We start from the raw sequence: 26443 nt of genomic DNA, 5'->3' as shown, positions 1-26443 counted from the left end.
GGTGCAGCCCTGCTCAGGTTGCTGTTCGTGGGTGGGTGCAGCCCTGCCCAGGTTGCTGTTCGTGGGTGGGTGCAGCCCTGCTCAGGTTGCTGTTCCTGGGTGGGTGCAGCCCTGCTCAGGTTGCTGTTCCTGGGTGGGTGCAGCCCTGCTCAGGTTGCTGTTCCTGGGTGGATGCAGCCCTGCTCAGGTTGCTGTTCCTGGGTGGGTGCAGCCCTGCTCAGGTTGCTGTTCCTGGGTGGATGCAGCCTTGCCCAGGTTGCTGTTCCTGGGTGGGTGCAGCCCTGCCCAGGTTGCTGTCCCTGGGCGGGTGCAGCCCTGCCCAGGTTGCTGTTCCTGGGCGGGTGCAGCCCTGCCCGGGTTGCTGTTCCTGGGCGGGTGCAGCCCTGCTGTGCCAGCCCTGCCGTGCCAGCCCTGCCCGGGGAGGCTCAGCGGGGCCCGGGGGCGCTGCTGGCGGCGCAGCGGAAGCCCAGGTTGGACGCGGAGCTGTCGGGCGTGTTCTGGCTCCGGGCTGCACAGCGGTACCTGTAGCAGTAGGACTGCACAGCAACACAGAAAAGGAACTTCTTAGCACAGCTGGGGCTCCTCGGGCAACAGCTTGTTAGATTAACAGATTAATTAGTTAGATTCATACAGCAAAGCCATCGCTGTGGGACAGATCGATGTAGTGCTACAGATGGAAATTGCTGTGTTAGAAATGAGGGAATCCTGCACAGACACCAGCTGACACAAAAACTGGAATGAATGGCAAAGTGTCTGATAAAGTGTCAGCCAAGAATCTCTCCTGCTCTGGGAAAAAGCCAAAACATTCAGCTTGCCTCAGAGGCTGAGCTGTGTATCCGTGTGCTAATGCCCCACTGGAATGGACAGGTACTGAACATTTCCCTGAATGGGGTGCCAGACTTTTGGGATGGGATGTAAAAAGGTGCAGCTTCAGGCACTGTCAGGTCTGAGGGGGAGAAGAGCACCAGCACACAAAGATCAGTCTGAGCTGATGGCAGGCACCTAATAAAGAGCCCTTGTACTAACAGTAGTCAGTGGTTTTGTCTTGATGCACAGCCTAGTTTTATCACCTACAAAAAAAAGACTAGGGCAGACTAGAATCTTCACAAACCCTCAAAATGGGTCATGTTATTCATCACTGAAGAGCCTATTCCAGTGTTAATTTAATCAAAACTGCTAATTAACATCTGACATTGATTTCACCTAAGAAGGAAATCAGTGTAGAAAATGGGATCTCACTGCAGAAAATTTAATCTAATTATGAGAGTGATTTGCCAGCCACAGGCTTTGCAAGGGAAGAACAGGACAGCTTTAATGAAACAGGAGATGTACAATGAGGGCTTTCAAGCACTGCATGAGCAGAGTTTAAAACACTATTTTGTGTCATGAACAGCCATCACTCTGTGGTGACATCTTGGCAGTTTTGAAGGATGTTCAGGTATGCCACCAACAAACATTTCATCTCCCAGCCAGCTCTGCAAACACCTGATATCATTGAACCATGGAATTGTAAAAGGATTTGGGATTTAAGGGCCCTTAAAGCTTATCCAGCCCCAACCCCTGCCCTGGGCAGGAACACCTTTCCCTGGCTACTCAGAGCTCCACAACCTTTCTGGATCAAAAGCCATTCTAAAACTTAAAAAACAAAGTCACATTCCTACTTTCCACTCTGACAAGTATCACTCAAGCTCTATCATGAAAACACCATTAGAAGGCTGCATCAACTTTAAGTTCTGCATCTAAACCCCATACTGATTAAAAAAACTTACTTGTTTTAACTCCAAGCTAAGCAAAAAAAGGTCCTTAAGAACATCAGGTGTTGCTCATCATAAATGCCATGAAAGCCCTTGACAAGCATGCAGGCTGCCAGGAAACTGTCAGAGGATCATGGCCAAGTGCTTTCAGAGGGAAGAGGAAGAGGAGGAGAGCACAGGAGTTACCTTATGGCACATGTAGGATCCACCTTTCTTCACTCTGTCCGTGCCCGAGGGCGGCCCTTGCTGGGGAGGGAGGGAGGGAGGACACTGGTCAGTGCTCAGGAATAACTGCTCATTACAGGGAGTAGGGAGATGGGGAAGGAGCAATCAGAAATATTCCAGACACAGATCTCAGTGGTGTCTGAAGCACACAGCTTGAAATAATTCTGCCCTACAGGATTTTCAGGTGACAGTAACTGTACTCCCTCCCCACTCCTGAAAATATTTAACATTCCATGGGGGTGCTCACTGATAATGCCTGGGAACAGGGGGGTTCCTGTTGGAGAATTTTGCTCATAAATGGCTTAAAAGGCAGCTGTGAGGAGCAAATTCTCACAGCCTGTTTCTGTAAACAGCTAAGTTCTCAAGTCTGTCTTCAATAACATGGAGGCCTTGAGAACTTTCATAACAGGGTGAGAAAATAAATCTTGGATTCAATAACAAACCACAGGTATTGAAAACAAAAGGAGGGGTTAATGTGTAATCTGTGACCTATGGTGAGCTCGGGTTTGCAATATGCATGAGCCTAATTAACACGGTTATAAAAACCTGCATTTTGGATCAATAAAACGGAGTTCGATGCTGATCAACAAAGATGGGTCGTCTCCCTTCACTTCAATAGGTTCCTAAGAGGGTTTTACCAGGAAGGAAATGAGCTCCAGCTTTCCTCAGTGACCACCCTGGTCACACCTGCCATGGATCCCACTCTCCTACCCTGTCTCAAGGGGTACACTTGTCTCCCACCCAGGTCTGCATTACCTGGTGGGTGATGTTCTAGAAGAATCGACCCCAGAAGTGCATTTGTAACTGAACATAAATCCCAGGGACTGTCAGAAAACCTTGAGAGTTGATGTTGGTACTCCAGCAGCTCCTGCCTGCACCCCCTGAGTTTGACAGCTTTGTCTGAAAGTTCACTGCACAAATTGCAGCAGCTTTATGTTTACTGCCAAAATTTACACGTGTGAAAAAGAATTTGGCATTTAATGGCACACAAATACTCAAGGGAAGGCACACCCTGAGGCAGCATCCGCTCCTTCCAAGCCTGGGTGCTGCTGCACAGCCCAGCCCTGCTCCCACTGAGGCCTCTGGAAGCTGTCCCCAAACAGCTGCAGGTGCATGCACAGCCCCTGCTCTGAGATAAGGCTCCAGCCAGCACAGTCATCACCCAGCCTGGTAATCTCATTGCAAGGGAAGCCAGGAGAAAGCTGACCTAAATAAAGTTCATGGGAACAAGACAAAGCAGAACAATGGGGCTGGGGAGCAGGATTTCCCCTAAATGCTGCAGGGCTGAGCAGCAATCTGTGCAACTGGCTCCAAAGACACTTCTATAAACGAAGAGAACATTTTTGATTAGGGTTAGAAAGCTCTAAATCTGTCATGTGTCAGCAATTACAAAGGGCTGACCTGCACTGAGCAGTGTGTGAACCAAAGGCTCAGAAGTGCATCATTTTATTAACTACAAAGATCTTCCACCAGGCCAAAATTGAGCATCAAAGGTTATTTGGTAACAACAAACCAACTTAAATTGACCCCTACAGCCTCTGAAGGAGAATTACAGTCCTGAAATACCTCACCTGCAGAAAAATGCTGTACTGTCCTCCATAAATCTGTTCCATTGTAAAACATCATTCTCCTATTTAAAATCACTGAAGGTAAAGGGTTTATCATAAACAACTGGCAAAGATGTCAGAAAACCAACAGACAGCAGCAGCAGCATTTGCAGTTAACATTTGCTTGTGCACATATCTCACTGATAGATGAAGGAAACTGCCTTGGCTGTGCTTCCCCTCATAAAAGCTAATCTCAGCCCAGCAGTTAAGGTCACATTTGATTAAAACAAGCAAATCTCTGTTCTATCAAGCACCATTGTTTCATGGCCTGACCTGGAGAAGTGCACCAGCTGGTACTGAAGGGGAAGGACGTGGGTGCAAAGGGCCAGAGCTGTCCAGACTTTGATCCCAGAATTAAACCCCAGAGTTTACTGTAAATTAACAAGGTTATTCTGTACTAGAATACTGCAACAGCCATATTCCAGTCTGATTACATAAGTGCTTGTGCATTCCATTACCAAAGCTCATAGAAGTAGGATTGTTCTTTTAAAAGTTACTAAAAAAAAAAAAAAAAACAGTAATGAAAATAAAGTTGTACTTCTTTGATTACATCAAACAAATGCTTTCTGATGGTGCATGGTGATTTCCTGTGCACAGCCACATGGTCACTCTGTTTGGAGAGAAATCAGTTCCCAAACCATTCCGGGATTGTGTGACTGCAGTGAAGCACCTTCACTATAATTATTTATCTGAGACACTTTGGTGTTGATGATGCCAAGGCAGCAGCACTTCCCTGCTGGATTAAGGTGATGGTGGGGAACAACTATCCTGTGAATTTTGCTCTGTTCGGCTCCAAGAGTTTGTTGAAGTTTTAAACCCACGCACTTCAGGAAGTATTTAAAAATCAGGTGTTAACAATGAGGCTTTTAGAGTTTTTCATATGCAAACTGATTGTCAGAATCAATTCTCTGAGGCAGAACACTTCAAAGTGAATTCCAAAGGGTTTTTCTGGTTAAATGGGTAAGGAAACTGCATCTCCTCATGTGCAAAGGTGTCCCAAAATAGCCAGGCTGCAGTTATCTTCTGAGACATTAGAACTGATTAGCACCAGATCTATCAGAGCCCAGCTCTTCAGTCTCTGCAGAGCACAGGGCAGTGTAACCTAAATACAGGATGTGTTCTCTGGGCTGAAAAGACTGAATTCTTCCAGAGGGTCAGAGCTCAGGCACAGTTTTTTATCACATTAAGTTTAACACCCAAAATCTTCAAAGCAGCTTTCTAGCACTGCAGAGATCTGGGCTATGCTGGGGATTGGTGACAAGGAATGGATGAAATTCTGCACACAGATTGTTGGGGGGTTCCATAATTGTCTTGTCTTCACAAGTAATTACCAGGAATAAAAATAAACCTGAAAGTGCTTTGTGAGTTGTTAGCAAATAAAAACCACAGTATTTGTTGGGGTTTTGAGTGACAAACTCTATATGGCCTTGTCATATTCATAAATCATGGGATTTACTCATCCTGGATAACTGGGAGAGGAGCAGATCTAACACTGGAACCTGCTGAGACAGAGCATCAGTGACCTCACACATCTCACCCTGCAGGAACCTCCATCTGCCTGCCATAAAGAAAAACAGAGATTCACCTCTCAGAGCCTGGTGACTTCTCCTAAAACTCAAATTTTATCACATGTTCAGTTTAAAACAAGCTACCAAAAGCCAGAAAGATAATTCATGATGGTTTGTTCTCTGCCTGGGAGGGGGAAAATAAGAACAGCTTGGAGCAACATAAATGAACTAAAACCCTTCCTTTTTCTAAAGAAGTAATTCCATAAATGATTGATTTCTGTAATATGAGGCCAGTTAGGAAGAATTCAATGGGTATTCTAACCAGGTGTGAACAGCTAACCAAACACCAAAACTGCACCAGAGCACTGCAATTGCAGCGTGGATGAGCTGTGCTGTGATGCTGCCAATGCCCCACCCCAGGAGCACAGAGCAGAAGTTTTCCCACAGCAAGGAGCCCCTGATGTGCCAAGCAAACACTCACAGGGTTGTGGAGGTCCTGGGGGGAGTGGTGCACAGCCCACCAGTCCGATGTCCACTCCCAGGCGTTGCCCACCATGTTGTAGAGGCCGTACCCATTGGGGGGAAAGGCAGAGACCTGCACAGGAAGGGAACACAGCTCTGAGACATCCAAACAGGCTGGAATCCTCACACCTGTCTGCTCAAGGTGCTCTTTGAGGAGCCCCAAAGGCAGGCACCAGATCAGCAGTGCAGCCCTGGAACACTTCCATCTCCTGCATGGAAATCAAGCAGGACGAAGGCTGTGGTCACCTCTGTGTCCCCAGCACCCTGCTCCAGTGTGACACAGCATCCCCTGGCTGGCTTTGGAGACTCAGCCTCTCCGGGGAGGCACTGTCTGAGCAGCAGGCACACCTGGCATCAGGGACTTGACCCCACTCACAGCTCCCAGACTCCCTCCCACCAAGGAAAAGCCAGCTCCTGCCTGGGCAGACTCCTCTTCTGATGAAACTTTTGGACTTACTTAAATACCATTCAATAATTCATTCACATTCTTGACTGCCTTTAAAATTCCACTCTGGTTGTTATACTAGACAGGCAGGCCCAACCTTTCCCCAAAAGGGAAATTTAATTTCTCTTAAGTTATTGTGTGATTTTTGAGCTCACAAAACTGCAAGGCCAGAAGTGCAGGCAGAAAGTATTTCAGCTTCTGACTACAAACAGACTGGGAAGGGGAAAAAGAGGTCAGTTTGAGAGGAACTAGAAGTTAAACTGAAAGTAATCTTTACTTTTCAATTAGCTTGTAAAAGAGTCCCTTGATAACATTCAAGCCTGCAGTGAAATTTAATGCAACTTAAAATCTAAAATGAAAGAGTGCAGGGAAGGAAAACAGTCATGATTCATCCTCCTGACGACAGCCCTTAATTTTAGGAAGACTAAGATCATTTCCACATGCTGGATTGTCTTTGAGACACACTTACAGGTGCAGTCCCCTTGTAGCCATCCTCTGCTGTGTTGTTGGTGGGGAATTCTCCCTGCCAGATGTTGGCATAGTGCTGCCCTTTGGGCTGCAGTTTGTTGCCCCATGGGAAAAGCCTGAGGAAAGACAAACAGAGCAGCTGTCAAACAGTTAATTAAAAGTCAGTTTATAGAATCCCAGACTAGTTTGGGTTGGGAGAGACCTTAAATCCCAGCCAGTGCCACCCCTGCCATGGCAGGGACACCTCCCACTGTCCCAGGTGTCCCCAAGCCCAATGTCCAACCTGGGATCCAGGGACAGCCCCAGCTGCTCTGGGCACCTGTGCCAGGGCCTGCCCACCCTTGCAATAAATACCATTTTCCTAACACTCCATCTAAACCTCCCCTCCTTAAGTTTAAAGCCATTCCCCCTGTGTCCTGTCCCTCATCCCTTGTCCCCAGTCCCTCTGCAGCTCTCCTGGAGCTCCTTCAGGCCCTGGGAGGGGCTCTGAGCTCTCCCTGGCGCCTTCTCCTCCCCAGATGAGCAGCCCAGGCTGGCTGCAGAGCAGTTGTGGGGTAACACCCCCCTGAGGAGCCCTCCCTGTGCTCACAGGTACCTGCTCTCCAGCCCCCCTCGGCAGCCGTACTCCCACTCGGCCTCGGTCGGCAGCCGCTTCCCTGCCCACCTGCAGAAGGCCAGGGCATCATTCCAGGACACATGAAGCACTGGGTGGTCCATTCTGGAACAAAATGAGTGGGACAGGCTCCTCAGGGCACCAGGCAGACTCAGGGCTGCACAGCACAGTGTGGCACCAGCCAGGGGCACACGGGACTGACCAGGCACAGCTGCACCAGGTGACTTTACAGGAAAGTTACTTAAGGGAAGGCAGCAAAGTGCTGGAAGGGAAATGCAGCCATCAGAGGGAAACAGGAGGAGAAAATAATTAACTTCTGGTTTGTCTCATGCTGCTGCCACCTCCAGCTCTGCAGTTATTTATGGTTTGTGGTTTCTCAAGGGCAGCACCCAGCACTGTCCAAACCCTGCCCTCTGGGGGAGCCTGGGTTTGCAGAGCCACAGGAAAGCACTGGGAACCTGCAGCACCAGCACTGCCAAAGCAGCCTGGCACAGGGCACCCTGCATCAACCCAGCCTGGCACAGGGCACCCTGCATCAACCCAGCCTGGCACAGGGCACCCTGCATCAACCCAGCCTGGCACAGGGCACCCTGCATCAACCCAGCCTGGCACAGGGCACCCTGCATCAACCCAGCCTGGCACAGGGCACCCTGCATCAACCCAGCCTGGCACAGGGCACCCTGCATCAAACCAGCCTGGCCAGGGCACCCTGCATCAAACCAGCCTGGCCAGGGCATCCTGCATCAAACCAGCCTGGCACAGGGCACCCTGCATCAACCCAGCCTGGCACAGGGCATCCTGCATCAACCCAGCCTGGCACAGGGGACCCTGCATCAAACCAGCCTGGCACAGGGCACCCTGCATCAAACCAGCCTGGCACAGGGCACCCTGCATCAAACCAGCCTGGCACAGGGCATCCTGCACCAAACCAGCCTGGCACAGGGGACCCTGCATCAAACCAGCCTGGCCAGGGCATCCTGCACCAAACCAGCCTGGCACAGGGGACCCTGCATCAAACCAGCCTGGCACAGGGCACCCTGCATCAAACCAGCCTGGCACAGGGCACCCTGCATCAAACCAGCCTGGCCAGGGCATCCTGCATCAAACCAGCCTGGCCAGGGCATCCTGCATCAAACCAGCCTGGCACAGGGCCATCTCAGCCTGCAGGCAGGATGCTCAACAGGAAAATGCACTCTGCAATTTAATGGTGACTGTTCTCCCCTCCCCTGTGGCTCCTCTCCCGCTCTGGGTGCTGTCCTTGCTGTCAGCTGTGGGGCTTTGAGGGAGAGGTGGCAGGAGGAAGAGTCTCACCAACTCTATCAGCTTTTGCAGCACCCTGTCCAGGAAACTGAACTGCAGAAATTCAGCTGGGAAGTGACTTTCCTTGGGTGCTTTAAGCAGTCACAGTTTACACAAGAGCCCCCATCTTTAATGGGGTTTGGTTCCAGGACTGACATTAAAATCCTTGTCCCTTTTTCCAGAAAAACACAGAAAAAATTGCCCAGCCATTCTTGCAGAATCCATCCAAGCCTCCAATAGACCAAGATGCTCCCAGAGCTGAATGTCCAGGAGAGAGAGGAACTTCCTACAAACTTCTCTTCCTGCCCCATTTAGGAATCCAGTGTATCCCTGTTGACCCCTGGGGCCATTTCCAGTTCCCAGCAGCTGTGCCAGGCCAGGTCTGCACCAGCCCAGAATTTCATGGCAGGTTTCCAGCTCCTGTCTGCTGCCTCTGACCTCAATTCCTGGCTCCCCCTAACAATGCCTCCAGCTATTATCTCTATTTTTGCCTCAGATAATTCTTTCCTTGCCCTTGGAGAGCAGATAACTCGTTACTGAGCATTTCAGCCATCAGATGATGGTGCACTAACAAAGTCCTGTCCTTAGAGGACTCAAAACCCTACTAGATCTAGGCTAGAGAGTCTGATTTGATTTCAAAATGCTGTTAGAAACTTTCACTAGCTGATGAAGTGCCAACTTCATTGACACCTGCCTAGTCAGAGGAGCAGCTGCAATGTTAGAGGCCCCAAATGAAGACAGTAATTTGATTTTCTAGGCCTAAAATTCATCCCACTTCAGAATGGAAAGCAATTGTATGAAGACAAGGATCAGCAAGCTTTAGGGTTTGTGCAGGCAAAGTGTGGCACTAACTGTATGAAAAAGCAGAGTTTTCCAAAGCATTCAGAGGTTCTACACAGTCACAACTGCTTTTTCACAGAGTCAGAATACAGTGAAAAAAGCACAAAACTCCTCAGTCTTCTGTTGCCAGAGGAAGAGGCTTCCCAATCCCACAGGGAAGAGTTCAGAGTGCCCAGACTCCAGTGTGCACACAGTGAGGATTGATTCCTCCCCTCCAAAGCCGGGTCAGGAGTTTGTGACCCTGGAAGATCTGCTGTGCTCCCTGCTGGCACACAGACACGAACAGCAAACACCGAGGCTCGGTCAGCACAGTCCTGACAGACCTCTGTGCTCTCCACCACTGCCCATGGCCATGGCAAGCTGCTTGCAGCTCAGCAGAAGTGGCAAACAGCCCCAGAAGCAGCAGCCAGCAGGTGCCTGAATAAAGCCCTGTCCTGCAGCCCCACTCCTGTGGGAGCTGGGACGTTCCCTGGGGTTTGTGATGGGATGGGTGCTCGTGGCTCACCTGCTGGAGATGCTGGAGTCAGGGCCCTCAGGGTGCCTCCAGCTGGCTCCTTTCACAGGCAACCACCAGGGAGCAGCTGCCACCTGCAAAAGGACAAGAGCAGCAGGGAAGGACACTCAATTCCCAGCTAAGGGATGTGCTAACAGCCACCAGATCCCTCCCAACCCAAACCAGCCTGTGCCTGTATGAATTTCAGCTCCTGCCTGCCTTCAGTCTGATACAATCTGCAGAGAGGAAAAGAACCCTACAATTTTGGCCTAAAGAGCATTTTCACCCTAATTATTTACTCCCTGGACTCAGTGTTTTGACATCACTGAAACAATCCCTGATGATGCCCTTTAGCTGGGGGTCAAACACTCATCTTGCAACACATTTGCTTACCAGGTCATTAACCCATCAGCTGATTTTAAATTATTTGCTCTCAGCTTCCAGAAGGTGGAGACAGAAGAACCACACAAGGGAAGTGAAGCATGAAGCCTTTCTCTTTTTTTTTTTCCCCAGCTGGTTTGCTGGGAAACATCACAAAGTCCAAATCTGTAGCAATGCAGACATTGAGTAGTTCTCTCAAACCAGAAGTCCCAAATTTGGTGCTTCAAGGCCAAGGAGTTTTTCCTGGAAGACATTCTTTAGGGATTTCTTCTATAAGGCTTACTTCAAAGCAATGCTTAACTGTTCTGATTCATATTCACTTACAAATACTTATTTTAATAATGGGGCCTTCATTGAGGCAAAGAAAGGAACATTTATGCCACCCATCAACAGTGGGTTTATTGCAGCAGCTTCCAAACTACTCCTATTACAGAGATAATGCCTATAAAGAACAAAAATCAGAGAAAATAAGCCTGGAATGCTTGAGGAGGTAAACAAGCCAGAGGCTGGTTAGTCCTAGGCTGACTTTGTCGAGTGTTATTCACAGAGGTAGGAAAGGTGCCAGGAGTGTTGCCCTTTAACTCACCAAACCTTCAGAGCAAAGACCAAAAGGTCACTGCAAGCTGGTGTTGAGGAGATCCAGAATCAGTCTGGGCAAACAATTCTAACAGCAGCTTCTAGGGGGAAGCTGCATCCTTCAACAGAACATGTAATTACATGTGTGTGGGCCGAGAGATGACCTGTGTCACACAGAGATTGTCGAGAAAACTCTGGTCCAAGCTACACATCAAATCCCTCATGTGGATATTTCAGCAGCAAGTGACCAAACACACATCACCCCGGGTTTGGAGCCTCATCAGGCTGTGCCCACACTCCCTGATAGCCTTTCCCTCCTCCCCTCCCAGCACACACAGATTTTGCCTGCAGCACATCTGGGTATGGAAAAGCTCCCTGGAAATCGGCAATCCTGGACTAAAGCTTCAAACCCCAGAATGAGACCTTCCAGCAGATCCTCTGCTCAACTTCACAGCACTAAAACTTCAGAGTGATGGGCTACTAAACTGATACAACAGTCAAGAGGTTTAAAACTAGTCTGATTTAACCAATTCCTTGCCCATATTGAGGTTTGACCTTTAAACTACACTGAAAATAGGACAGAAATCCAAAATTAGCATTTTACAGCTATTTAAGGAAAATAAAAGAGCAGCAGAACCACTTGCTAAAGCTAAAATCTGAAAGATCACAAGAAAGATTTCGACAGTTTCTAAGCACAACATATTTTTGTAAATTAAACTGCTGGGTTTTGGATAAAAACATCTCTGCAGGAGACTGCAAAGATTTACACTTTAGACGACTTTAATTTTGGAAAACATTTTTGTGATGCAAAAGAAAAAGCAGATGCTTTCAATCAGGCTGGTTTATTTTAACCCAAGAAAAATGTCTCTCCCCAGGAAAGCACTGCGTGTGCACAGCTCCCGGCTGTGGCTCTGCTGAGCTGAGCCCCAAATGGCTGCCAGGCCCTGCAGAGCACCCAGAGCAGTCACACGTGCAGGGCTGGGACAGGGACAACAGGGAGAGCACACAGAGCCTGCAGGAATTACCTGGAGACTCATCCAAGGCAGCCCCTGGCTCTGGTAACGCACCCCGAGCTGCTCCTTCCAGAAATCTCCTACCTGGAATCCACAGCTCTCTCCCAGAACTTCTCCCAAGTCTTTCAAGCTTTTAATTGTTCTAAATCTAATTAGCAGAAGAGCTAATTAGACAGAGATATTACAACATCACAGTTAATACAGCCAAGTCCTCCCCTGCCAATAATGAGCTTAGTTACTTTCATAACACTTCACGTTCTGCTTCCCTCCAAAACACGTTCTGTGCACAGGCAACAGATTCCTGCTGTCCAAACAGCAGCAGATGCTGCTGAACGGATCTTGAATCAGAGCACAACCCCCTTCCTTTTGGGTAATTCTTGCAGCATGTCTCCTGTGCCAGGTTACCCACACCTGCCTGCAATGCTGCTGCACAGGGAAGCATTCCCAGGGCAAAGCAGAGGCACAAAGGCTTGGCTTGCTCTGATCCAGCTGGAAACGGGGATTATCCTGCTCTCCCCTCCAGGATTAAACCTTGAGAACTCCTTGTTCTGCTTCTTGCAGACCCAGAGAACTGTGAAAAGAGAGCCCAGTGTGCTAGCACTGGGAAGAGCTCAAACAATTAATTCCAGCCCACGAGCTTTGCACTGGGGCAGAGCAATTTGCAGAGCTGGAGCCTGAGCTCCCACTAACAGCCTGCAGAAAACTCTCCTCCTAAGTATTCCATTTTCCTTTCCAAGTGGGCTGGGACAGCCTAGCTTTAATTGCTCCATTACCTCACAATGTCAAGATTTTTAAACTACTTCACAATTAGCTTGAAGAAAATTCCTTCCTAAATCTATGGAGAAAAGAAAATTAGAGTGGGGACCATCACCAAGTGAGTTTCATTGTCAGCATTGCTGCTGCTGCAGTAGGGGAATACCCCAAAAACCACCCCAAAGGCACCCAGGCCAAAGCCATAACAGCATTTATTATTCTTGCACTAACCTGTCACAGGCCACGTTCGAGAGAAAAACAGCCCCCACTTGAGGAGCAAATCTCAAATTCAAATCAGATTTATGTATCCCAAAAATTACCAAAAATAAACTCAACAGAGGAGCTCATCTTGGCTCAGGCTCCACCATTTCCATCAAGTAGCAAGTCCCCTGAAATAACAAAGCTGTGGATTTGAACTTTAAGGCAGGCCCACAAGATATGACAAATTCATGCTGCTGTCCAGTCATACTGCACCAAACATCAGCTTTTTTTGTGCTACAGCATTCTAATGCTATTTTAATACAGTATTTTAAAATACTCCAGGTCAGGATAAACAGCTGGAAAAAACCAAAAGTGACTGCAGAGTAAGAACTTCAGAATTAACTGTGTTAAAGAGACTTTGAGTGAAAAGCAGCCCAAGTCTGGAAGCCACTTTAAAACTCATTTATTAAGTGATGGATTCTTAAAAAGTTCTTAAAACCACTCCAGCTCAGAAGCTGATTTAATAGGTTACCACTTGTTTCAATCAGATGGTGTTGAGCTCTGTACATCTTTAATATGCAAAAGGATCTCGTTAGCATTGGTAGCATGTGAGGAAAAATTTGTTATTCAGTAAAGAACAGAATTTTTGGATGAGGTTTTATTTTATTCATGTAAGGCAGATACACATAAATCTCTGACAGTTCTTCCTGCTCTAAGCCAGATCCTAAACCTTGAGCACTGATTAATGAACTACTGAAGAAAGAGGCAGACAGAAAACAGAACATTTTTAGTAGGGTGAGAAGTTTAAGAAATAAAAATAATTACTGTGCAAAGGATCCACTTCAGTGTCCCCACAGAGAACAAACCTGCTGTAATTATGGACAGGGACTGAGCCAGGACTGGGAAATGCTGCCCCCCACAAACAGAACTCACAGTGAGCAGAGGATTTGTCCAGCAGGCAGCTCACACCTGCATCAGGGCTGGACTGGGATCTCCAGAGGTCCCTGCCAGGATTCTGTGAATACCTGATTTTGCCAGCTCCTGCAATTCCCATGCTATTTATTCTATCAATTAAAAGTCCCAGCTCCCTCAAAGCTCTAATTACAGAAGAATCTGTTCTCACTCTTAATTTCTAATGTTAATGGCCTCCCTCATGAGCTCAGGAACAGAAGCAACAAGGGGGTTTGTTTAATATTGAATATTATCTGCCTTAAAATCCAGCATTTTACAGCAGTTTGAAACTGCACACCAAGGAAAGGCAGCAGCTTTAAAATATATTTAATTTTACTCTGTAAGTCATCAACTACAAAAAATATTTCAGACTTGACTGGAAACAAGCACTTCTATGAAGGGACCTTTTCTTTGCTGCAGGAAAGGTCATTGAACCTCAGTTCAGGCAGTGTAAAACTTCACAGCCCTCTCAATCCTCCAAGAAAAATAACCACAAATACGTGATGCTCAAATCCAGTCAGATTCATTAAGTGCAAGTTTTGGAATCAGAAGAAGCTTCTTTTGAGGAACTGATATTCCTGGTGAAGGCAGACACCTCTGGAAGTCTAATTTCCAGCCAACATCTAAATCTGCACTCCAACTGGTCATTTTTTCCACTAACCAAGAGCACATGAGCTGTAAGGAGAGGAGATGTGCACGGATTTATCCTGAGGCACAAACCATGCTGTGCTTTAAACTGCAGCTCTGATGACACAGGCTGATGTTCCTGGCAATTCCCAGGGAGAATTCCTGCACATCCCTCTTGGCAGTGGGAGCAGAGCACAAAAACCCACAGAGGAGCAGCTCCATCTCGCAGCTCCTTGCAGGGAGCAGCTGGAGCAGTGGGGGCTGCAGGAACAGCTCACCCTGCCCACACTGGCACTGCTGGCCCACCTGCAGCCAGGGCTCCTCTCAGCAGCTTGGGGTGTTCAGCTGAAATGCAGAATGTTTCAGTTTGGGGTTGTTGTGAAACAGGCAAATTGCACAGCTCCAGGCCACTGCAGAGATTTCCATACAGACAGGGATGAAAGCAGCATCCCACAGTTCTGGATCGGCCAGAACTTAGTGCTGGCTTGAGCTGCCAGTGAGCCAATTCCGCTGCATTCCAGACCCAAAATTCCATACCCTCACAAAGGCAGCACACATTTGTATGCTCTCAGGCTCTTCAGTGCAGAATTTATCTGGTGTTGAAGCAAAAATTAATTTTTCTGCCTTCCATGAGCCAAGAACAACAATGTCCCCACTACTCTCCAGTGAGCAAAGACGGAGGCTGCACTCCTGTTGTGCCATCCATGGCACCTGAGCAGCAAGGAAACTCCTGCAGGGATTGGCAAGAGCTCTCAAATCCCTCAGAATAAAGTGGAATTATGGAATGGTTTGGGTTGGAAGGGACCCTAAATCCCACCCAGTGCCACCCCTGCCATGGCAGGGACACCTCCCACTGTCCCAGGCTGCTCAGAGCTCCATCCAGCCTGGCCTTGGGCACTGCCAGGGATCCAGGGGCAGCCAGGGCTGCTCTGGGCACCTGTGCCAGGGAACAATTCCTGCCCAATATCCCATCCATCCCTGCCCTTTGGCAGTGGAAGCCATTCCCTGTGTCCTGTCCCTTTCCAAAGTCCTCTTTCACCTCTTCTGGAGCCCCTTTAGGCCCTGGAATGGGCTCCAAGGTCTCTCCAGAGCCTTCTCTTCTCCAAGCTGCATGTGAAGAATTTAAGATGTGAAGCTCTCAATTTTTTAAGCCCTCAGAATAATCTCAGCTTCAAAGGGCCTTTTCCCCTCACCCCACAAAATCCTTTTCCATTTGAAGGAGCCCTCCCCAGTTCCATCAGTAACTCCCTCATCTGGCACAGCACCAAATCCTCCCTCAGCCACATGACCACCACAAACTTGGAGGCCAAAACTAAAACCTGAGTTCCCAGAAATGTGCAACAATTCCATCCCTGGCTGCTCCCACCCCTTTTTACTGCTTCCCTTCCAGAGCTGAGGCCAGCCCACATTGCTGTCAGTGGCTATGTGGAGCCCACCTCACCTCCAGGAAAGGCACACCCAGAGCTCCAACAATCACCCTGCAGCTCAGCTGGCTCACCCCTCAGCAGCCCCAGCTCTGCCTCAGCCAGTGCCTTTGAGGCTCTGCTAAATCTGCTTTAAGAACTGGAAAACACAAAGTGGCCAACCAGACCAAAACCCCCAACAGACACACAGCTCATCATTTCTAAATTATTTCATTTGATACTTCCACTTTCACCTTTCCCCAGTTATTTCACAGCATTTGAAATACTGCTTTAAAAATTTACATTCCTGTTGCTGTTCCCCTATATTCACATTTACATTTCACATCCCTGGGTTTCACCTGGAGAAAACCCTTGTCAAAACACTGCTGAGCCACGGAAGCAAAGGAAAACCACAGCCCTTTCTCCCTCTGGTTGGCTGGAGGGATCTGCAGTGCCAGTAACACACCAATATTTATATCTTATTTCTGCTTTTCATCTGGTAGTTCTGATTGAAGAAGGTGACTTTTAACAGCAAGTTTACCTTTAACAGCTCCAGAAAACCTTCAGAAAGCAGCAGCCAAAAAAGACCAGTTTGGGCTCCATCCAGACCTCTGGCACAACACTTGTCCTGTGAGCACTGCAGCCAGCACTGGGAAATTTGGCTGACACGCTCAGGAAAGTGGCTCCCAACACTCTGTGTTTACAAAATTGCCAAGGCTGAGCTTACAGCAGCATTCTTGGGGTTTGTTTGTTTGTTTTAAAACACAGACACTGATTTAGGGATTTCTGCAACACAGAGCTACACAGGAAAAGGAATTTCTTTTCTGTTGGGATGAGCCACTTTTTTTAATTTGTATTTTTTATTATTTTTATGGAGGCAGAACAAATCCATGGATGTATTTAGCATCAGTTATGCTGGTGGTGGGAACTGCAATTTAGCCTTATCTCTCCCAGTGCACAAATGCTAGTCCTGAATTAAAAGATTACAAACTGCACTTGTAATCTTCCTTCCCTGGCAGCAGAAACCCAAACCCCACGTTCTCTGCCAGGCCCTCAGAGCACACACTCACACAGGGCTTCCTGAAACCTCCCCTCTCTCAGGCTGCCCCTTGAAAACAAAAATCAAACTGTGTCCCTTCAGAGCTGAGGGGAATTCTGACAGGAGGGGGCTCAGGAGGTGATTCTGTCCAAACCTGTGCTCAGAGCAGATCAGCTCACCCAGGAGATGGCAGGACACAATCTGCTTATCTGCCAGGAGTGCAAAGGGACCTGACCTGCTCAGCAGGAGGTAAAGGAAGCCTGAGGAAGGCTCAGCAACACATTCACAACAGAAAAAGAGGAAAGAGAGGGCAGGGAAGGTTCAGTACAGAAATTTCTTTCTTTTTAAATCAATATTCACTTTCACTCAACAGGAAAACTGGATCAGCTCCAGAGGAGTCAGCACTGCCCCTCCCAGGATCACTGCAGTGCCCAGGGGGATGAGGGGAGCTGGAAAAGCAGCAAATGAACACAGGATCCTCTAGAGAGGAGCAAACATCATAAACCCCAGCCATTCACAACCTGAGGAATCTTACAGACAGCTTGAACTTCTCAGGTAGGGGGCAAAGAGAGACAACAAGGGGTTGATACCAATTTTTGCTCATCAGGAACTGATGCTTTTAATTGTTTTTTAAAGAAAAAGGACAGAGAACAGATGGCAAATCCTCCCCACTTCAGCCCACGATTCCTGGCCAAACACCTCTCCATAATCCCCATTTTTGCACCTGGCTTTGGGGACAGCACAAAGCTCAGTTTTCCCTGCAGTGATTGCCACCAGAGCCCAGGGATTGCTCAGGGAGCTTCCCCCTGCTGTGCTACTCACTGCTTGGTGGATGTCAGCCTTCACTGCCTCACTCAGCATCCCCTCAAACACAAAGGAGTCACCAAACTTCTCTGCCTGTGGAAAGAACAAAGGATTCAACCATTATGTCATCAAAGGAGCGCTATTCTTGGAACCACACTGAACACTTACAGCTCTGTTTTAGCAAGGATAAAAAAATTCAGAGAATCCTTAAGGTGGAAAAAACCTCCAAGGCCATCAAGTCCAACCTTTGACCAAACAAATTCCAATAATGAATTTGAGTTCTCTTTCAAGGAAGCTGTTTTGGAACAGAAAAGAAGGGATCTTTTCTCTGAATGTTTTTGTTCAGCAGCCACTGGGCAGATGGCAGCTCACTGAGCTTCTGCACATGTTTTTACTTTTATTCATTAAAAATGCAGTTCTGATTGTCCCAACTGCTTTCAGATGCTACAGTCATCACTCTAATATGAAAGGGCATGTTTCATTCCTCTTGCTTTTCCTTTGGGAAGCACAATAAAAGACTTGAGCCTTGTCACTTACTGCTCCATCATCACTAGTACCACATTTAAAAGTGCTGCTACAACAATAAAGAGTTAAAAGTAACTCAATCATTATATCTAGCATTTATATTGATATAAAGAATAAAAAATACAAATAATTTCCATCAATCACAGTACATTATACCAAGAGAAAAAGAGGGAGGAGGTGTAAGTGGAGTCCTCAATGACACCAGCTGAGCCATGGGGACTGCAGCAGCCCCCAGGTGATGCAGTTCTGCCTGCCAGGGCTCCAGGAGCATCTGGATAACTCTGAGGCACAGGGTGGGACTGTTTAGGTGTCTGTGCAGAGCCAGGGGTTGGACTTGATGATCCTTGGGGTCCCTTCAAGCTGAGGATATTCTGTGATTCCACATTTAACCCATCACACATGTGCTCATGCCAGAAGCTGTTTGCTACAAGCAAGCTTTGTTCCAACTCAAATTAGTTAAACCTCCCTTTTTTCATAATTAGGGAGCTAAGAAACAGAAATAGCAGACAAAAGAAGCTCTTCATCCAACCAAAGGATCCTGCCTTCCAAATGAGAGCCAGTTCATCAAGTGAATTCAGCAAAGTGCCTCCTTTGAGAGCTGCTCCTTGCCCAGGTTCCACTTCCCTGAAAGGGCTGTCAGGGTTTGCCACAGCTGTGTAGGAACAGGCACCTGTCAGGAGGGATCTGAGCTTCAGGCACAGGGGCTCCTTCCTGGCAGGAACCTCCGCATATTCCTGGTCCATTGCTCCAGGAACAGGCACACAATTGTCACTGCAGCTGCTGTTGTCCCCTCCTGAGGCACAGGGCTCTCTGTCTGTCACAGCAGAGCTGTGCTGAGCCAGCCTGCAGAGTCCCTGGCCATCTCAGTTTGTTAATTCCCTTCTCCAGGTTTCTCTAAAGCAAGGAGAATCTAACCTGGTACACAGAGCTCCAGTGTTACAGCAGCCCCTTTGAGCCAGGTCTCACAAGCTCTCAGAGGTCTATAACACACCTGAGGTAGCTCGGCTACCCTTGGAGGCATAAAATCAGCAGGATGGCTTCTGGTGCAGTGTTGGAAACAAAGAGGTTTAAGAAAAGGCAAAATAACAAACAGAGAAAAACCGAGCCAGGTGCAGGAGGTCCTTGCTCTGGTAAAACACCTCACAAAAGCCATTTATTTGTTTCTTTGTTCGCTTCTTTTTCTAGTAAGTTGCCCAGGCAGGGCTTTTTGGCTCCTGTCCAATTGGCTATCCTTAAGTTTGAGGTGCAGTCCCCAGGCCTATGAGGTGGCTTTTGCACCTAATCAAGGAGAGAAACTTCTGGGCTTCTTTTGGTTTTGAGGGGACAAAGAGGTCACTTAGGATACTCCAGGACCCAAACACCAAAAAACCCCAAGCAAACCACCCCAAAAGGCCCTGTAGAGATCTGCTGGCCTCACCCAGGCTGCAGGGCAGATGTGAGCTCAGGTGACAATTGTTAAACACAGCCACAAACCCCTGACTGCCCTTTCAGCCCAGGACAGCAGGGCAATTCCCTCTCCCCGCTACCTTCAGCAGAAATCCTGGCGTGTGCAATTCCCAAACAATGCTGTGACATCCTTCAACAAGACAAGGCTGGCTCCACTGGGAGTGTCCCAGGCTGGGGGGAGCCCTGGTGCCTCACCTCAGTGACGTAGCCCGTGGCGTTGACAAAGCTCTCGAAGTCCCGGTTGCTGACCTCGTACTGGTCCATGTAGAAGCTGCCAAGGTGCACCCTGCGGGCTGGGCCCTCTCCATCCTGCTGGATCTGGGGCTCCTGGGTGCCCATGGTGAACACCCCAGCTGGGATCAGCACCATCTGCACAGCAAACAGCCCAGGGAGGCAGTGAGACACTGAGGAGCCCAGGCTGCTCTGCTCCTCACCTCTGCAGGTCATTTGGAAACGGTGTTCTGGGCAGCCCATTTGGGGACACAGCAGGCAGAACTGCAATGGGGACAATCCCCATTTTTCACAAGAAGTCTGGGTCATGCTTGAGCTCCCACGAGCAGAAACATGCTGTGTTTCCTTTGTTACACTGAGCTGTTATTTCTGCAGTTACACAGGGCAGCAAAGGAGCAGACAGTGAGCTCACAGCAGCTCCCCAGCACCTCTCCTGCCTCTTCAGGGCACGGGAATGAGGATTTAGCATCACCTTGCTCATCCCATTCCCGTGCTCCTTCTCCACTGTAGATCTCTCCCAGCCACACCTAAAATTCACACAACTTGTAACTGGCCCATAAAAAACGCTACAAACAGCTTCTCCTTCAAACTGCCCCCATCTGAAGCTGGCTGTCTCCTCCTAACTTTCTCCACTGAGAAGAATCTGAGCTCTTACAGTCAGTCTGAAACTGACTCCATAAAAGGTCTTCAAGATAAATTTGCTTACATTTTTTAGGACTTAGGAAACCACAACACAAAGTTGCACCACTTCCTCCCTCGCAATCTCTCTTCAAGCCTCGGTAGCTGGAACGACTCCCTCAAGAGGTTTCCAAGCCAGGCTCAGAGCTCACTGGGCTAAAACCAGTGCAAAATTAACTCTTGCTGGCTCCCCAGTTCTAAATCCATGCTGGAAATAAATAAACCTGTTTGTGGGTGATGCAGAGGCCAATTCTTCTCCCACTTCTCTGCTGGTAAAGGTGTTTTCTAGCTGAGCATCATCAAGTTATGTTGTGAGCATAATTAGTAATTAGCTTTCATTACCTACTGCTGAGGCTGCCAGCTGCATGAAAGGTCAGAGGATTTTTTCATCCTCCAGACCTACAGTGAACTGCTCAGTTTGTCACACAAAATATCCATCGGTGACACGGACGCCAAGCACAACAGGGATTATTCAATTCATACTCTAAATATTCTCCAATTCGTGAAGCGAGTTCCGCCCTGCCTGTTGCCCAGAGGCTTTTCCAGGCTGACGCAGCTTCCCAGCACCAGAACAGAGGCAGCAGGAGATGAATTCCCTCAGGTTTCCCGTTCTCTCCGTGAGGCAAGAGCGAGGTGGGGCCCGAAGCAGCACCCGCGCCCAAGCCCAGCTCCTCAGGGGCTCGCCCCACCCGCCTATAATTTAATTTAACTTTCCCCACAGCAGTTCCCCGGCTGCTCCGTTATCCCGGAGGAGGCCGTGCCCCTCCAGGGCCACCCCTCGGGTGGCCGAGCCCGCTCCCAGCCCCGCCGCTCACCGGCCCCTGCCCGCCGCTCCGCCCGCCGCCCGCCGCCGCTGCCGCCGAGTAGCGCTGCGCCGCCTCCTCCCGCCCGTCCCCGGCGGCCCGGCCGGCACTGCAGCCGCAGCCCACGGTGCCGGGGGTCCCGGCGGCCGCGGCCGCTCCCATGGCCGCCAGCAGCAGCGGGAGCAGGCGGCGGCACAGCCGGGCGGGCGCCGCCATCTTGGCGGCGGGGCCACGTGCCACGCCTGGTCACGTGACAGGGAGCCTCTTAAAGGGGCCGCGCCGCGCCCTGAGGGGCGGGACCGGGGCTGTCCCGTCGTGTCCTTCCCTATCCCCCCTTGACCTTTCGTGTCCATCTCTGTCCCCACTGTCCGTGTCCTCTCAGTGTCCCTCTCTGTCCCCTGCTGACCCCTCTGTCCCTCTGTGCCCTTCTCTGTCCCCTCGTGTCCTTCCCTGTCCCCTCCTTGACCCTTGGTGTCCATCTCTGTCCCCTCCTGACCCCACTGTCCGTGTCCCTCTCTGTCTCTTCATGTCTTGCCCTGTCTCCTCCTGACCCTACTGTCCTTCTGTGTCCCCCTGTCTCCTCCTGACCCCACCGTCCCTTCCTGTCCCCTCATGTCCTTCTCTTTCCCCTCCTGACCCCACTGTCCCCCTCCCTTTCCGCTCTGTGTCCCTCTCTGTCCCCTTGTGTCGCCATCCACAGTGGTTCTTGCTGATCCCTCCCTGGACTCGAGCACCCTGAGAGGGGAGCTCAGCAATCCACTCAAAGATCTCAAATGGGACAGGAATCCCATGTGTCCATAAAACCCCTCCAGTGTCCCCACAGGTACCTCACAAAGGGCACCAAGGTTGTGATCCCTGGAAGGGTGCATTGGGATTGCCCCTCTCCAGCAGGGAATCACAGTTCCTGGGTTCTCCTCCATTTCTCCCGCAGTTCACTGAAGTTGTTGGAAACTCTAAAATCTTCACTTTCTTGTGGGAGCTTCTCTTCAGAGCTGTCAACAGAATGGATCTTCTGCATCATCCCCCACACCGAAATAAATCTTTACTCATCCTGCGGGATATTAATTCAAAATACTCAATGTAATTTTGGCTTCTACTTGCAGCAAAGAGAAGCACGAGTGACGGAGGGGTTTGGTGTGTGTGAATGCTCAAAGGAGCTGTGCTGCTCTGTGAGGTTTTGCTGTGTAAAATGACAGTGCTGGGAGGATTTTGTATTTGTGGGGTGCCCCATGGCAGGGAGAAATGAGGAATCTGACTGCATGTTCTCAGAAGGCTAATTCATTATTTTATGATACCATATTATAATAAAGAATGCTATACTAAACTATACTAAAGAACACAGAACGGATACAGACAGAAGGCTAAAAAGATAATAATGAAAACTTGTGACTCTTTCCAGAGTCCCAACACAGCTTGGCCCCAATTGGCCAATGAGTCAAAATAATTCACAGCAGAACCCAATGAAACAATCACCTGTGGGTAAACAATCTCCAAACACTTCCACATGTGAGCACAACACAGGAGACGCAAATGAGATGAGAATTTGTTTTCCTTTTTCTCTGAGGCTCCTCAGCTTCCCAGGAGAAGATCCTGGGCAAAGGGATTTTTCCAGAAAATATGAACGTGACAGGAGGCCTTCCAGGGATGAATTCCAATTATCCATCATTAGTCCCTTTTGCCTTCTGATGTGCTCCAGAAAAGCATCAGAATGCAGGAAAACAAATGACTACAAACTTAATCATACAACCAACCCTTGCTGCTTTGGGGTCAGAAAATGGAAATATTCCTTTTGCATTAGCACGGTGATCTTTGCCCTTTGTTAAGGAATGAATGGCCATGAAAATGAGAGTTAAATCCAATTTATATTCTCCTGCTAAATATTTCCCAACACAGTTCACTGAAGCGAGAGCAGAACGTAGGCATCCAAATTCTACAGACTTCTAGAACTGAACACAGTCTGCCAGGATAACCTCCCCTCAATAAAGCCCTGGGATTCTGGCTGTGGGGCGCTGGAATTCAGGAAAATCAGCTGATTTCCAACGAGCTGGGACAGCTCTCTGGTGTATCCATCGTTCTCATGGCTCATTTTCCTGGAATATTTATGTGCATCATTTGTGTGGCTCCATCAGGATGGCTCATATTCCTTACTCTCCCCAGAGAACAGATGAAATAATTACAGTTTGCTTCTGAGCAGCTTCCACTCTGAGATCCTGAGGACTTGGAGAACTTTTGTTGCAGTGATCCTTTTGTGCTCAGCCATGCAGGCTTTAGTTTTTCCCTCTCCTCACACCGATTTCCCACGCTTCTGATCTTGCTGTTATTAAAATGTGATGGGAATGAGAGATTTTCCAGCACTTCATGAGAGGCTGAGGTGTTCCAGGAGTGCTTTTCATCCCTGAGTGCCTGCATGGATCTCCCTGAGGACAGGGAACTTGTGGGATCATCCTCCCCATTGTGAGGACCAGCCACAAGCAAGAGGAGGCAGATTGATCCTCTGGAATATCTTCTGCTCTCATTTTTCTTCCAGAGCTGTTGAGCTGCAGCTGACAGCAGAGACAAAACCAAAACAGCAGAGACAAAACCCCTGCAAAGGCACCCGGCAGGCTGGAGGTGCAATGTTTCCAAAACAGCCAATTGTTAGTTGCAAATTTGTCAACATAAAACAAGACAATAGAAATAAAAAAGCAAATAACAGACTTCAAATTTCATTATAACATCTTTCATCAGTGCTGAATTTCCATAATTGCTAAAAATAAAGTAGGAATGAAGCAGAACAAGGTTTGAAAAGGAGAAAAAGAACAAAGTACTCCAATAGCAAAAAATAAAAATCCCTCACAAGTTGTTTTCCTGTGACTGAAACCACATGTGAAATTGGGCCAAACATTCACAGTGCAGCTCCCAGGGCTGAAGTGATACCTACCAAGCAGTGTTTTTTCACTATTTCCTCTCTGAATTCTTGAGTTCGTTCCCTCGACCCTCTGGGGGTGTGTGGGCTCCGAGCCCAGCCCTCGTTGCATCAGGACTGTTCCCATCTCGGGCTGCCTCCTGTAGGTCCCATTATCAGGGAAAATTCCTGTAAGGGAATACTCTGCTCCTTCCCAAGGTGACCCTTCCCACTCCCATGCTGCCCTACAGTTTTACCTCTTTTCAGAGCTGTAAGACCATAGGAGCCCCATGAACTCACAGTGCCTGCAGCAGCACCCAGAGCAAGCTCCTAAAGACAAATGGAAATGTTCTCCTGCATTGGGAACTCCCATGATGATCTTGTCTTTGCCACTGCCCCTTCAAATCTAGCAAGTTCTTCGCAGAGCTTGGTCACTATTTTTGGCTGAATGCCCAAAAATTGGTGAGGGGCCATCAGAGCATGTAATGACAGGACAAGGGGGAATGGATTCCAGCTGACAGAAAATAGGTGTAGGTTTGATATTGGGAAGAAATTGCATCCTGTGAGGGTGGGGAGACCCTGGCACAGGGTGCCCAGAGAGAGCAGCTGTGGCTGCCCCATCCCTGGAAGTGTCCAAGACCAGGCTGGTTGGGGCTGGGAGCAGTTCAGACCATTCTGGGATGTTATGAGTTCCTCAGCCTTTAAGAACTGACCAAGACCCAGAATCGAATGTAGTCTACAAGTGAAAATGTGGCCTTTGGTATTTGGAGGGAGCGATTCTCCAGAGGGGCAGACTCCACTCCCTCCCTGGGCAGCCCGTTCCCCTGCTCTCCCCAGTGCTGCTGCTGGGATTATCCCTCAGTGCTGGAGCTATTTTAAGGCACGCTGTTTGCAGAGCTGCTCAAGGTGCTCAGCAGGCACAGCTCTGCCCCTGGCTCTGGTGACAGCCCTTCAGTCACTGCCCTGCAGCCGCTGCAGCCTCCGCCTGCTGAGCCCGTCCAGAGATTAGATTTGATTACACAAGAATTCATTAGGATTATCTAATGATATTAGGCACCACTACTCTGCCAAATTCCTGATGAGTAATGGCTTGTAGTATTGCAGCCATGTAGGAAACCCATAAAACTCTGTTCTCTGACCTTCGCTTCAGTTCCTGAATCACAGGCTTCAGCCTCTGCATATCCTTGCTCCAGAGCCCCAGCTCCAATTCCTCTGGAGATATTTTTAATGGGAGCCAGTGCAGGGGAAGTTGTGTTGATTTCAAACTGGCTCTTCTGGGCTTGTTCCCATTCACCAGCGTTCTCCTGCTGCTGTAGAGAGGGAAACAAGCGAGGACACTCCTTTTGTTTCCCAAGAGGGAAACAAACAAGAGCACCATTCCTACCTGTTACCCACGGCAGCACGTGGCTGTGGGCGACAGTGAATGAATGAGGGAAATGTTTCCTTCACCTAAATCCCACTTAAAGCGATACAGTTGTTCTGCAGGCAAACATTGTACCCACCCTGCGGGGCTCTGGGCGCTGCCAGGCAGCCACAGAGGGCAGGAAAATCAGGGTGTAACTGTGGGGAATAACCTTGGCTAATATTTACGGACAAATAATTACATGATACAAAAATAAATGAAATATTAATATTTTTTGTTCGCTGCTGGTCATTCTGGCTGAAGTTTTGATGTCTCGTTAGTGATACCCCCGTGCAGTAATTGTAGTGAAGAGGAGCTGCAGTGACACTCGCTATTTCCAGAGTTTGGAGCCGTTCCTGCAGAACGGCCGCGACTCTGCCCAGCCAAGGGCTCGCACCTGAGTCACGGCAGAGGTGACGGCACCTGTGCAGGCAGGTGCTCACCTGAGCCCTCGCTTCCCGCTATTCTGCGCTCCCCAAACAGCGCTGACAGCCGGTTTATTCAGTGTTTACTCGGGGTTCACCCTCGCAGTCTCTGTGCCCGGTACTCCCGTACGCTCGCCCCCCGCTCGTTCCAGGGCTCTGTACGGACCCCCGGAACAAAATACATCCGAGTCACCAACCGGGGGGGGGGGGGGGGTCGGCCCCATCACTGACCGCAGGGACCCGGGGGTCATCCCCGTCCCTGACCGCACAGACCCGAGGGTCCATCCCCATTACTGACCGCACAGACCCGGGGGTCATCCCCGTCCCTGACCACATGGATCCGGGGGTCCATCCCCATTACTGACCGCACAGACCCGAGGGTCCATCCCCGTCCCTGACCACAGGGATCCGGGGGTCCATCCCCATTACTGACCACAGAGACCCGAGGGTCCATCCCCGTCCCTGACCGCACAGACCGGGGGTCTCGCTGTCAGCTGCCCCCGCCCGGGGCGCGGCGCGGGGCACGC

The 26443-nt window shown here is 49.2% G+C and overlaps 1 protein-coding gene across 1 annotated transcript; it reads right to left on the bottom strand.

Moving 5' to 3' along the window:
- Positions 1–313: 313 nt before the first annotated feature.
- On the bottom strand, positions 314–21421 carry SUMF1 (sulfatase modifying factor 1). Its single transcript, XM_059480057.1, has 9 exons — positions 21218–21421; positions 19689–19862; positions 17541–17615; positions 9787–9869; positions 7125–7247; positions 6531–6645; positions 5576–5689; positions 1941–2000; positions 314–536 (listed from the first exon to the last, which is right to left on the bottom strand). Exons 1-9 carry the CDS (start codon positions 21419–21421, stop codon positions 426–428), a joined length of 1059 nt encoding a protein of 352 aa, XP_059336040.1. The 3' UTR covers positions 314–425.
- Positions 21422–26443: the final 5022 nt, after the last annotated feature.

The sequence above is a fragment of the Ammospiza nelsoni genome, chromosome 11 (genome assembly GCF_027579445.1).
Source record: "Ammospiza nelsoni isolate bAmmNel1 chromosome 11, bAmmNel1.pri, whole genome shotgun sequence".
NCBI lineage: Eukaryota > Metazoa > Chordata > Aves > Passeriformes > Passerellidae > Ammospiza > Ammospiza nelsoni.
Note: the sequence above shows the minus strand (reverse complement) of the source record. Positions and strands in the feature narration are given on the sequence as shown.

What these genes read in the sequence shown, in the direction of transcription:
- SUMF1 (XM_059480057.1), bottom strand. Translation starts at nt 21,421, where the DNA reads ATGGCGGCGCCCGCCCGGCTGTGCCGCCGCCTGCTCCCGCTGCTGCTG. An exon ending in GACTCCAGCATCTCCAGCAG is followed by an intron (nt 7,248 to 9,786) that starts GTGAGCCACGAG and finishes ATTTTGTTCCAG; the next exon opens with AATGGACCACCCAGTGCTTC. An exon ending in CGAGGGGGGCTGGAGAGCAG is followed by an intron (nt 6,646 to 7,124) that starts GTACCTGTGAGC and finishes GTCTTTCCTCAG; the next exon opens with GCTTTTCCCATGGGGCAACA.